At 32.4% G+C, this 13977-nt stretch overlaps 1 protein-coding gene across 6 annotated transcripts; it reads left to right on the forward strand.

The window, feature by feature from the left end:
* The first annotated feature begins 9976 nt into the window (after positions 1–9976).
* LOC118043650 (uncharacterized) lies at positions 9977–13693 on the forward strand. Of its 6 annotated transcripts, none has more exons than XM_073403873.1 (3): positions 9977–10208; positions 11953–12045; positions 12394–13693. In XM_073403873.1, the coding sequence occupies exon 3, from the start codon at positions 12431–12433 to the stop codon at positions 12734–12736; it is 306 nt and encodes a 101-aa protein (XP_073259974.1). In that variant the 5' UTR covers positions 9977–10208; positions 11953–12045; positions 12394–12430; the 3' UTR covers positions 12737–13693. The 6 variants fall into 6 exon arrangements, 3 of the variants coding, with proteins under 3 accessions (XP_073259974.1, XP_034907572.1, XP_073259973.1); XR_012167626.1 differs by lacking the exon at positions 11953–12045 and having other exon boundaries at positions 9980–10208; positions 12394–13377; positions 13445–13693; XR_012167624.1 differs by lacking the exon at positions 11953–12045 and having other exon boundaries at positions 9980–10208; positions 12394–12895; positions 12985–13693.
* Positions 13694–13977: the final 284 nt, after the last annotated feature.

Below are 13977 nucleotides of genomic sequence, written 5' to 3' on the forward strand. Positions count from 1 at the left end.
GGTAACTTTGATAGCTTCACCGAACTTGAAAAATCCTCCAAGCAAACCACACAAGTACCACCGGAAGAAGAATCACCGTTGCTCGGCCCCTGCTTCGTGTAAAAACGTCTCCTTCTCCAACTTCTTTAACACTCTCTCCGATGCACCCGTTGATACGGTTACATGTCGATCTGTGTCAAATATCGGCTCCACGACATGAAAAGTTCCCTCCACGACCTCCACATGAGCCAACACGAAGAATCCAAAACAACCGGCCCTCACAAGATTGTCAGAAAAGGCAGCAATCTTTGAGGCCAAATCGTTGGATAAAGAAGCACTAAAATCGGAGCAAGAAATCATGTGGGCAATGTAATGAAAGCATGAAGCGGGCTGGGCAACAACTTGACAAGGGATTTGGAACAAATAACTAGTTGGGTCAGCAGCAGTTGGCCGGTTATCATCCACTTGCATGGCTAGTGATTGTCCTCTGACTCTAACCCATGTTTCTTTCCTACTTTCCGACACGATTTGAACAAGAAACATGGGTTCAGTGTTGTTGTCTGGATCAACCAGAGTGGTGCTAACTGCAGTTAGGGTTTCATCAACTCTTGCAAGCGCCATTGAAGAAACGATTGAAAAGGGAGAAACAAGAAGATCGACGCGTAAGAAATAGATGGATGGATTGAGAGACTTCACATGTATTGTTATGACTTGAATTTATAGATAGAGACCGAAAGAACTGTGTTCTTTAATCCGGAATGGAAGAGGAAACCTAGCCAGAGAATCCTTTTAACACAAGGAAAGGAAACGTGGATGAAAGGAAAGTCTTTCATGGCCGTTACGGTTATAATAAGGAAGCAGATTTTTATCCTTCTTCTTTCAGCTGGGCTAGTGATGAGCCTCTCTCACTAATACTATTATTTTATAAAATAAATATTATTTTACCAAATATTTATAACTTTAATATAAATATTTTTTTGGATCAACAATATATTTTTTTATGATGATTTTAATTTGAATAAACTAAAATTAATACTCTACAATTAGAATTTTTTTATAGTTTTCTTATACAAGTCTTCTAATGTTTTTTAAATATAAATAAGACACCAACAATTGCAAAATGATTTATCCCATCATGATAAAATTCAAAGATTATCTAGATTTGTCGATCAAGGCTGTAGACTTGTTGAATACATCAATGCAGTGCGTATGCAGGCCAAAACATCTAAAGATATCACAGACCTGTTATTACCTTAGACTCCCTTGGCTTGGAAGGCCATAATCCCTCTAAGACGTTGAATAGTCCAAGACTTGGTGACAAAAAACTGTTAGTTTAGACATTGAGGCAGTGGCAACCCGTGGGATAGTGTCGGCAGAATCGGTACCAGTGTCAAATCCAGTAGCGTTGACTTATTGGCACCATCAAAAAATGGAGTCTGCAGTCAAGTCTAGAGATAATTAAAATTAACAGGCTGAGAGCTCTTTTCTAATTTGTAGTTTTTTTTCTTTTATAAACAAGTATTTTTTTAGCAATGTAAGAGTTTAAAATAGTTATTTTATATTGTCATATTTAGTAAATATTTTAAATTTAGTTACTATAACTTTAATATAAATATTTTATTGGGTCAACAATATAATTTCTTATGATAATTTTAATTTGAATAAAATAAAATTAATACCCTACAATTAGATTACCACAAATACAAAATATTAAAATGGTTATTATAAATTATGGTTTTGATTTCTTATAAAAAAAAAATAGTTGTGATCTTGATATATTTTTTTATTTATTTTTTGTTAAAAAATTATCTTTATTATATATATATATATAAAAGGCACGATTTACACTAGTCCTACCTAGTTCCTTCTCTCAACTTGTTTTCTCAACTGATTCTCGCACTAGTTTCAAGTCCGGCATGGTCTCCGACATGCATAATCATGAGGATGTATTTTTATGTCATGATATTGCCTCAAAACCTGGTTCTTTTTTTATTGATTTTGCAAAGAAACCAGCTAGTCGTTTAGGGTTTTACACGTGGGCCCATGTGGTGATATTTGAAGATTTTGTTGAGATGCTGAATCCCTTGGATGAGATGATCATACCAATTTTGATTTTGATTTTGATTTTGATGACGAAGATCATGTTGTTGATCAAGAGGTGCATCAAAGTTAGCGTTAAAGAAGTTGAAGGGAGGGATGTTTTACATGAAAGAGCTATATGTGTGTGTGTGCGTGCGTGCGTGTGGGAATATATCTTGATGTTCAAATCCTGACATAGCATCATATTTTATAAAAAATAATCGGGACCTCTTATCATAGGTTAGCTGAGTTCATCTACAAATTAATAGGTCAAATTAAGCTATAATTTTAAAAATAATAATATTATTTTAATAAAAAATATTTTAAAACAAAATCTTATTTATATTAGATTCTAGGTAAGCAAGGTATTAGATTAATTTATCAAGTTTTATAAAGATTAAAATAATTAATTTGATTTAATGGGTATGAGTATGTTTCTTGAAAATATTTCTTTAGGTCATGATATTGCCTCAAAAATTGGCTCTTTACTTTCTTAGTGATTTTACAAAGAAACCAGTTTCGTTTGGGGTTTTAGGCATTGACCGGGTAATTGTTGAAGATGAATAGCTTATTTGTCTTCGGGGCTATCTTGTATTTTTTAAAAAAATTAATTTTTTTAAATGAATTTTTTATTTTTTAATTATTTTGAATGTATTTATATTAAAAAATAATAATAAAATATTATTTAAATATATATATATATATATATATATTCAAGTAAAAAATAATTTTAATAGTAAAAAAATAGATTAAACTAATTATAATTTTTAAAAAACCAACTGGTTCGGTTTGGTTTTATAAGCTTGAAACCGAAAAAACCGAACATAAACTGAAAACCGATTTGAACCAATTTTCCCCCCAAAATAACCGAAACTGGTTAGTTTGAACTGATTTTGATTTTAAAAAAAAAAAAAAAAAACCCAGTTTTAATTATATTCTTTTGATAAAAACCGAACCAAATAAAAATTACCCTGAATACAAGGCATGGGTAGAAATGTAGAACAACTACAAAACCGATTACTTCCATCATTTTGCAGCAGAGAGGCGCATGGATCTACATTCTCAAAAGTTTACTATTATCTGCAATCAATTAGACAGGTATCTGGAACAGGTAATCAAAATTGTCCATCATGTCCATGTCTATTTAGTTCTCAATTCCAAGAATATAACAGCAAGCCAAAAAAAAATATATATATATATATATATATATATTAATCTAAAAAGTTAATATAAATAACAAAATTTAAAAATAATTTATATCTTTTCAAATCAAAACTTTTTAAATTTAAAACTTATATTTACTCATAACGATCTTATATTTAATTTTATTAATTTAAGACTTAAGTTAGTAGTGAAATTTTAATAACAATTTTGCATTACTTTCTAATAATGTGTACCTTAGCTTCCCAAATAAAAGATTCATTATCAATGAAAAGTTTAGTAACCTTAAATTGGCTGGTCTTGGATAAAAACCCAATTCTATAGTTCCTCCCAAATGCTACTATGGAGAAGGATCTTAGAAAAGCTTTTCCTCAGTTTAATGCTTAGAAATGGAGGGGGGGGGGACCTTGCTCATTGAAATACTATTGCGTCCTTCGAAACCTCCTGATCCAAATTCTCTTATGTATGGGGTTGATAGGGTTGGCAAAGTCGATGATGATGATATGGTTGTTTTATAAGAGACGAGGCTATTGTCAAAGAACCATATGAACCCAATAGCTTAAGCTGTTAGGTAAGGTCCTGATATATGATTTATATTATCTTCTAACACATCCCCTCAAGTGAAAACTCTTTGGGCTTGAAACTTGCACAGATTCACACTACCTCGTGCTTAATTTTTATCAAATAAATGGGGATGATGAAATTCAGACTCGTGACTGCTTAGTCATCAAAGCTCTGACAACATGTCAAAGAACCAATTCAACCTAAAAACTTAAGGTGTTAGGTGATGGTCCAAGATATGATTTATATTATTCTCTAACACACCATCTCGAGTGAAGGCTCTTTGGGCATGAAACTTACACAGACTTATATTACCTTGTGCTTGATTTTTATCAAATAAATGAGAATGGTGAGGTTTAAACTCGTGATTGTTTGGTCATCAAGGCTCTGATACCATGTCAAAGAATCAGCTTAACCCGATAGCTTAAGCTGTTAGGTAAAGTCACAAGATATTATTTATATTATTCTTTAACATGATATGAGATGGTTCTTATAAATTCTTCAACATCACATTATAGGTGACTGTGATGGTACACTACCAGAAATTCGCTTAATAGCAACGGATTTACCGACGGAATATTTCTGTCGGCAATTTGAGGTCGAAATTACCGACGGACATTTTCCGTCCATAATTCCGTCGGTAACTACCAAATTCTTGCATGTTTGGTGGTATTTGTATAATATCGAACAGGCACACTGGTATTAAGAATGAAATGATATTGTATTAGACATCTAGCAAGCAACTTTAATCTCAAATCCAAAGATTTTTCAACTGAAAAGTACTTAAAATGTAGTTATGAAGATTAGAAGCATAAATTTGATGTATGGTTTGATGATATGGACAATAGTCACCCAGAATAGAAAAAAATAGCTTGAGCATGAATCAAGAGAAAGATAGGTTTTTCTTATGATGAGGGTCACCGATATGACAATGTGACAACATATATTTTTGAATCTTTTAATCATGTTTTGAAAGATGCATGTGTTTTGCATGTTTTCATTTTAGTCCAATTGATATTTTATAGGATTAGTGTGTATTTTGTTACACAAAGAGAAAATGCATATGACTACATTGTATGTGGGATAATAAGGTCTTCTATTGTTCAACTGGAATTGAACATCAACATGCTTAGATCTAAAGATCATGTTGTAGTATATTTTAATGTTGATGTTGGCACTTTTCAGGTTCACCCTTCTTGTAAACCAAGTGTCAAAAAAAATGTTTGATGAATAGTTAAGCTGGCAAACAAAACGTGCACATGTGGTAAATTGCAAAGATCTCATCAATCTTGTTCAAATGTTATTACATGTTGTGCAGAAAAATATCTTAATATTACCTAATATATTGACTAACATTATCGTGTTCAGATGTACAATAACACATATGGGAAGTGACAACAATAAGTCACATATGGAACGGTTGTAGCCAAGCCCCTGCATGCTATAAAGAAGGCAGCAACATAGACAGGACTGTAAAGAAGTCCCATGTGATATACCCAATCAGACACTTTGATCCTTCGGTAGTAAACTGAAAGCACGTCACAATGTCGCATCGGTTTCTTATAGCACTGAACAAAAACTGAAACTGCAAATTCCAATATACTCCAAGATATATTGCAAATGATCAACTGCTAGATTAGTTAAGGAAAGGGGATGATACTATAAAACTTACACATTTTTTGGTGCCTCAGTTAGGTAGCAAGTTTTTCCCTTAAATTCAACACAAGGAGGAACGTTTTCGTTGTTTTCTGTCAAGAGGATAAGGGCACTGGGGTCTCTTGTTAAGAATTGAAGCTTACCAAAATGAGAATCTGAAATGATATCTCTCCATGACTTGCAAGCGTACCTGCATTCTATAAGAGTTGTAATTGGGAGTTTGCGCAAGATTCTTTCGGGGATTTCATCAGAGAGTTCTGATATGTGACCACGCCATGAGTTTCGTTTGAAGGATTTTTCTTGTTCCGTTGCTTGGCTGAAGCCGCAGAAGAGATCAAGAAACAGAAAGAAGAGGAGAAATTGCTTGGACAATCGATTGGGGCGGAGGCAGTCACGGCCTTGCTCACGTTGTTTTAAAGGGCTTCAGTTGATGTCATTGGGCATTTCTAAAGCTAAAATAAGAGTAAATGTAGATAATGAACACACAGTAATTGTTTGTTCTTGGATTTTCACGAACAATTGCACATATAGAAGACCAATACTTGAATAAAGAGCTCATTACTGAAAAAAAATTGATCAACAATAAATTTTCCAACACCAACAGATCAAGAATAGAATAATTCTCCAGAAAACAAAAAGAATTGACTAGCAGCTAATTAATTAATGTCAATTTAGAGTTAATCGTCTGCTATTCCACTTGACTTCTACAAAGCGGGCAGCATTTGGAGTTGAGCAGCCAAGGAAAGATGCATTTTTCGTGAAAGACATGAGAGCAGGGTAACTTTGATAGCTTCACCGAACTTGAAAAAAATCCTCCAAGCAAACCACACAAGTACCACCGGAAGAAGAATCACCGTTGCTCGGCCCCTGCTTCGTGTAAAACGTCTCCTTCTCCAACTTCTTTAACACTCTCTCCGATGCACCCGTTGATACGGTTACATGTCGATCTGTGTCAAATATCGGCTCCACGACATGAAAAGTTCCCTCCACGACCTCCACATGAGCCAACACGAAGAATCCAAAACAACCGGCCCTCACAAGATTGTCAGAAAAAGGCAGCAATCTTTGAGGCCAAATCGTTGGATAAAGAAGCACTAAAATCGGAGCAAGAAATCATGTGGGCAATGTAATGAAAGCATGAAGCGGGCTGGGCAACAACTTGACAAGGGATTTGGAACAAATAACTAGTTGGGTCAGCAGCAGTTGGCCGGTTATCATCCACTTGCATGGCTAGTGATTGTCCTCTGACTCTAACCCATGTTTCTTTCCTACTTTCCGACACGATTTGAACAAGAAACATGGGTTCAGTGTTGTTGTCTGGATCAACCAGAGTGGTGCTAACTGCAGTTAGGGTTTCATCAACTCTTGCAAGCGCCATTGAAGAAACGATTGAAAAGGGAGAAACAAGAAGATCGACGCGTAAGAAATAGATGGATGGATTGAGAGACTTCACATGTATTGTTATGACTTGAATTTATAGATAGAGACCGAAAGAACTGTGTTCTTTAATCCGGAATGGAAGAGGAAACCTAGCCAGAGAATCCTTTTAACACAAGGAAAGGAAACGTGGATGAAAGGAAAGTCTTTCATGGCCGTTACGGTTATAATAAGGAAGCAGATTTTATCCTTCTTCTTTCAGCTGGGCTAGTGATGAGCCTCTCTCACTAATACTATTATTTTATAAAATAAATATTATTTTACCAAATATTTATAACTTTAATATAAATATTTTTTGGATCAACAATATATTTTTTTATGATGATTTTAATTTGAATAAACTAAAATTAATACTCTACAATTAGAATTTTTTTATAGTTTTCTTATACAAGTCTTCTAATGTTTTTTAAATATAAATAAGACACCAACAATTGCAAAATGATTTATCCCATCATGATAAAATTCAAAGATTATCTAGATTTGTCGATCAAGGCTGTAGACTTGTTGAATACATCAATGCAGTGCGTATGCAGGCCAAAACATCTAAAGATATCACAGACCTGTTATTACCTTAGACTCCCTTGGCTTGGAAGGCCATAATCCCTCTAAGACGTTGAATAGTCCAAGACTTTGTGAAAAAAACTGTTAGTTTAGACATTGAGGCAGTGGCAACCCGTGGGATAGTGTCGGCAGAATCGGTACCAGTGTCAAATCCAGTAGCGTTGACTTATTGGCACCATCAAAAATGGAGTCTGCAGTCAAGTCTAGAGATAATTAAAATTAACAGGCTGAGAGCTCTTTTCTAATTTGTAGTTTTTTTTCTTTTTATAAACAAGTATTTTTTTAGCAATGTAAGAGTTTAAAATAGTTATTTTATATTGTCATATTTAGTAAATATTTTAAATTTAGTTACTATAACTTTAATATAAATATTTTATTGGGTCAACAATATAATTTCTTATGATAATTTTAATTTGAATAAAATAAAATTAATACCCTACAATTAGATTACCACAAATACAAAATATTAAAATGGTTATTATAAATTATGGTTTTGATTTCTTATAAAAAAAAAAATAGTTGTGATCTTGATATATTTTTTTATTTATTTTTTGTTAAAAAATTTTAAAAAATAATAATAATATATTATTTAAATATATATTCAAATAAAAAAAAACTTTTAAAACTAACAAATTAAATATGGAATAGTGAAAAGTTTTTTTTTTTTAAAGGGCAAAATAATTATAATCTCCGGTGCATTCTATTTATTTTTGTGTTTTAAAAGTGTTTTTGAAAAAATTAAAAATGTATTTTTTTTCTTTGCTTCAAATTAATATTTTTTGGTGTTTTTAGATAATTTTGATGTGCTGATATCAAAAATAATTTAAATAAAATAAAAAATATATATTTTATTTTTCGAATAAAAAATACTTTAAAAATCAATTACAACCACACTCTCAAACACGCTCGTTCCCATGAATAGTAAATGCGTGAGAGTTTTTTAGGTTTTTGTTAATTTTTATTTATGATATCTAAAGTTATTTTCTGGTATCAGAATTATCTAAAATATATTTAAAAAAATTAATTTTAAAAAATAAATAAAAAAATTTTTAAATAGCATGCACTGTGTTTTAAATGGTGCTATGAATTCAGTGTGAAATGCAGACGTCTTTCGTTGTTTTCCCGTCAATGAAAATATTTACTTTGGGTGAAAAGACCGGAACTGGTCACGCAAACATGTGACTGTCTTCTTCCCAATTTCTTAGCGAAAGCCACTTCTGAAGGGATTGTGACTGCCCATTTCCAGACCAAATAATCAAAATTAAAAATTAAAGTGATAAGTCTAAAAATCTTTTTAAATTTAGCTATTTTTAAAGTATTTTTATTTTGAAATATATTAAAATAATATTTTTTAAAATTTTTTAATTTATTAATATTAGTAAATAAAAAATACTTGAAAAAACATCAATTTAATATTTTTTCAATAAAAAACAATTTAGAATGCACAACATGTAAACAAACACTTAATTAATCTAATCTTGATGAATTAGTTTTACTAAAACCATATTGTGAAATTCTTAATTTTAATCTTATTGGGTTTAAATTAAGTTTGATCGAATCATTAAAGATTAATAAAATTAATAAATTTTTAATTGGGATGAGTTTTAAAATACCTAGCTCAATGGTCAAAAGAGGTATGTCCTCTTTCTTAATTTCTTTAATTCAAACTTTAAAATTAATATTTAGATAAATTTATTAAATTCTTTATAATTTATTAAAATGATGTTAATGTGCGATTTTAAAATTATATTAAAAAAAATTAGTCTCGCTTAATATGCAACTTAATTAAATGTAAAAGTTTGTATTTAAAATATGCTCAAAAAATTTAATCTTACTTGATTTAGTGATAAAAGGAAGTATTTAAGAATGTGTTAGAGGTTGTTTTTTTTAATATATTTTGCTTGAAATTGTATTAAAATAATATTTTATTATTATTTAAAAAAAAATTATTCTTAACATCAACAAATCAAAATAATTCAAAAAAATTTAAAGAAACAAATCAATTTTTTATAAAAATCAAGTTAAACAACAGCTCCAAACTAGTGTGTTTGAAAAATATGGTTGTGATTATTTTTCAAAATGTTTTTCACTAAAAAAATATATCAAAATAATATATTTTATTTATTTTTTAAAAATTATTTTTGATCTCAGTGTATTAAAATAATTTGAAAATATAAAAAAAATATTTATTTAAAACAAAGAAAAAAATAAAATAAAATTTAATTTAATTTTTTTAAAAGTGCTTTTAAAATACAAAAATAAACATTAATAATTATATCCAATCAATTTTACTTTTGAATGTGTTTTAAAAATACATTTCACTTGAAAAAATTTAAATTGAATATTTTTTTAATTATTTCAACGTGTCATATTAAAAAGTATAAAATATGTTTTAATATAGAAAAAACTTTTAATAACAATATTAATCATAAACTCAGTTTTAGTCGATAAATAAATTGGCTGGGATATGCCCAACAAAATAAAATTGTTTATTGAGACCAACTTACTGGTCAGTATTCGGACTCAAAATAATAGCTAGGCAACAAACCCAAGTACAAGTAGTGAAGAAGAGAGAGAGGCTGAGTTGACAAGACAAAAGCGTACACTAATAAATAATTAATCGTTCAAAAACTCTTGTTTTCCTTAAAGATATAATGACAACTGAGCTCTGATCTTTCGGATCTTTTAATGTTATATTCAACCTCTCCCACCCCTGGAATCTCCACAACACTGCAAACTACCAGTACAAGAGTGACCCCCGTTTCTTATTTAAGGTTTCTTTCTCTAGGATCTCAATCATTTGAACATAATTGTCTTTTCGTTTAGATCTCTTCTGTTTTAATTCATGTCTGTTTGCATGTGTTTCTGTTTGGTGGGTTTATTAATCTTTTTTTGTGTTTCATTTGCCAAATATGGGAATAAATTTATGATTTTGGAGATGGGTTTTCTTTGTTTTGATTGAACAGGTTAGTTTTAGTGATTAACTGGTTAATGGACAGTGTTGAATTGGGATTTTGGTTAATGGGTTTATAATGTTAGCATATTGCTGGTGATTTTCTTTTACTCTTTTGCTTCCCTCTTTACCTGTTATGTGTGGATTATAGATAATCTCTATTGGTTGTGTGTTTTTGGCTACTGGGGTGGGGTCTGGGCTGTTCTACTCCTAGCATGATTGGAAATTGTTTTGGAAATTAGCTTTTATTTTCCATATCATAACTAACTGCTATGACACATGGTCTTAAATGTTGCAGCGGATTTGTCCCCGTGTGTGAATTTTTCTAACCTCTAATTTGAATGGATTGTGCCCCATGAGATCATGGAGAAAATTGAAGTGTATCAAGGGGGAACATTAGAAGTAGACTCCTAACAAAGATCCTATATATATTGCTTGATCTTCTTTGTAGTTTCTTGAACACCCCCTCGTATGGTATTATGTGGATGCCTTATGGCTTGTATGGCTGCAAATAGAAATAACCTTTCTTGCTATGAAAATCTATTTGATTTATCTAGTAGAGAAAAGGTGGGACTTGGAGGTGCTGATTAGTTGTTGCTGGTTTTGGAGGTGCATATTGCAAATCCAAAGAGAAACAATGCTGAGAGTACAATAACAAGCGTATTCACGGAGGGGATGGCATTTAATGCCTTTTTGGACTGTAGTGCAAAAGGGGTTATCTCCCTAAAAAGCAAAGGATGCACTATTTTCCCTAACATACACTCAATTCATGATCAATTTTCAATTTTCAGGAATTCCATTATTATCAAGTCCAGGGTTTAACACTTTGCCGATTCTTAGGTCTGATATGACCATTTCTATAGGCATATTCATTCTTTGGCATTATTATCTTAGAAGATGGATCCTAGTTTGTTTGTTCATGACATATTGTGATCTTGAAGTAGGTGCATCAAGTGATAGATTTTAGTAGTTTAGTCATCTTTTTTGGGCTGGAATTTTCTGACTTTGTATTACAGTTTCATGCCTGGGGGAAGGCAAGGTCCACTTGAGGATTGGAGTTGCAGTGTACTTGAGATAGGATGAAATATGAAAAATGAAGCTTGTGGTCTTTAGCTTCAGTGGTGAAGAGTGCAGTGACAAAGCAATAAAATGATAGAATGGTCTGCTTCTAGGATCCGCTTCAGAAACGTTACTGTGTTAATGGAAGCCTATTGAAGCTCTAGCTAGCTTGTCCATAAAATTGCAGCTTTGTTTATCTTTATTACCATCAACTCTTTCTCTTTTCTTTTCTTTTCTTTTTTTTCAATATGCAAGGCTTTAAGAAGGAAAATCTTATGCCAAAAGGATATTTGATGCGTGGATTAATAATCTGGGACAGACAGACAAAATTCTTAATGTTCAGTTTACAAGTAGCATCACATTGGGTAATTAGGTATCATGTCATGATAATTTACTACCTTCCAAAGTTAACTGTAGTCACTAATAGATAAATCATGGATGCCGCTAACGGTATCTAACTGGAAAACCAGAATAGTTACTGAGACAGGATTTGGTGCTTTTTACAGGTTAGCTGGAATAAGTTGTTCTCTTGTTAAGCAAGGATTGACTCTATGCATTCCCAGCCAATCTCTGTTGTTGCTAGTGCTTTTACCAACCCTGTATTGTCACCCACTATATACCCAATTATTGTCCATAATCTTGGTGCATGAATTTCCTGTTGATCAGTGTTCGAAAGTCAAATTATTTTTGCTCGTGTTACTTTATTGAAAGTTAATGTCATTTGAATGCATTGTCATCATCCACTTAAGGAATGGCTAAAATATGTAAAAGGAGAGCTAGAGGATTTGCATTGTCAGCTTTGGGAATTGCATCTGTCCACCAGGAAAGAAGAAGTGAATATACATTTTGGTTGAAGCAATTCATGGATTTTCTTTTTTGATATGCCAGGTTTTATTTATCAAAATACTGATCTGTTCTTTTTTTCTGTGTTGGCGTATAACTTGCAGAAAGACATATCCTTGATCTGAAAATAGTGGACAAAATATGAGTCTAGCATGTCTCGTATGCCACAGCGTAGAGAGTCCATCACACTCCTTTAGAAGCTACTCAGTCTCAAGTTCAGACAACGAAGGAAGATGTTCTGCCATTGCCACCTGCATAACAAGGAAGTTATCTCTTCCTCCTCCTAGAGCAAACTCTTCCTTTGCATCATCGTCCAAAGTGACCCCACAACCATCGAGTCCAAGTAATGATGACATGACAGGACCCCCGCGACTAGTACGTAGTTGCGCTGTGAGAAGAGACCTTGTAAGAGATTGGAATTTTGATGGGTTTGTGATGGAGCGTTAACTACTTTGAGAAGGAAAACTGCCGTGCTCTCTGCTCATGTGATAGCATTAGAGATTTATCTTGCTGTCTTTCCTTTAGATTTTTTTTGTTATGGATGCAGTTAAGCTCGCTTTTCCACTTGAAGAGTTTGCGTTTGTGACCATCTTAGGAAAATTAAATGTGAAATCTTGTTCATATTTCTTTTCTAATGGTCCGCCATTGCTGGTCTTAATTTTTGTATCTCAGTTGGGTTTTTTTCGCTGATGTAGCTCGAGTTTGGGTAGACAATGGTCCCGTGTGCCTTGAATTCTTCTAGCCTTTCTCCTCCTCCTCCTCCTCCTGTTTTGGTCAATTACCTACGGCTGTGGTGAGCTGCATGATGAGCATCCACGGTTCCTTTCAGCTTATCCCGTGAGATGGGATAGATAGGAGACCGCTCTCCTACAGTAAAGCAGTAATATGCAAAGGCTGATAATTAACCTCGGACAGCTTTAGATGGATTATGATTATGACAAGGTAGACACCTTGTAAGGTACAGGCTTGTAGGAAGCAGCAGACTGCCTGAGAGGAGTTGTCAACTAGTCATCGATTGCAATTTCACTTCAGTTTCAGGGCTCCAGTTCCCATCCCATTTTGGCTGGCGAGACGTCACAAATTATCAGGTAGGTTTTTCAGTACATGTGTTAGTAGATGAATTGAAAGGGGGGGTAAAACGTGGATGAATTTCAGGTGAAAATAATGGAAGGCTTCCTAGCGATCAAATCTGTAAGGTATCTAGCTTGTCCGAGAAATGCCAGTTTCCTCTCAAAGCCTGTTGCCATGGAACTGGAGTCATGAGACGAGGGGATTTTTTATATATTTTTTTGGTATAATAATATTTATTGTGTTATTTCAATAATAATTAAAAAATATATAGGTTTTGATGAGTTTTAGAACAGGTTAGGATGTAATTTGATAAATAAAACATTATTTTTAATATGACTGGTGGATTCAATTAAAATTTTAACAAAAAAATTTTAAATATCTTGTTTCTTGTTGGATTAAAATTTTATAATGATCAGAAATCAAAAAGTTCATCGAGTTTCCTTTCCTTTTATTTTTCTTTAATTTCTAACTTAATTCAACATCATTAATCATGCTTTCAATAATAAACACATTTTAAACTCTTCTAAACTGTAACCCAACACAACTCAATACTAACTTTCTCAATCTTCCAAATTATACTATCAAAACCAAGAAATGGAAGTTGAAATCACATACCC

The sequence above is a fragment of the Populus alba genome, chromosome 13, assembly GCF_005239225.2.
Source record: "Populus alba chromosome 13, ASM523922v2, whole genome shotgun sequence".
NCBI lineage: Eukaryota > Viridiplantae > Streptophyta > Magnoliopsida > Malpighiales > Salicaceae > Populus > Populus alba.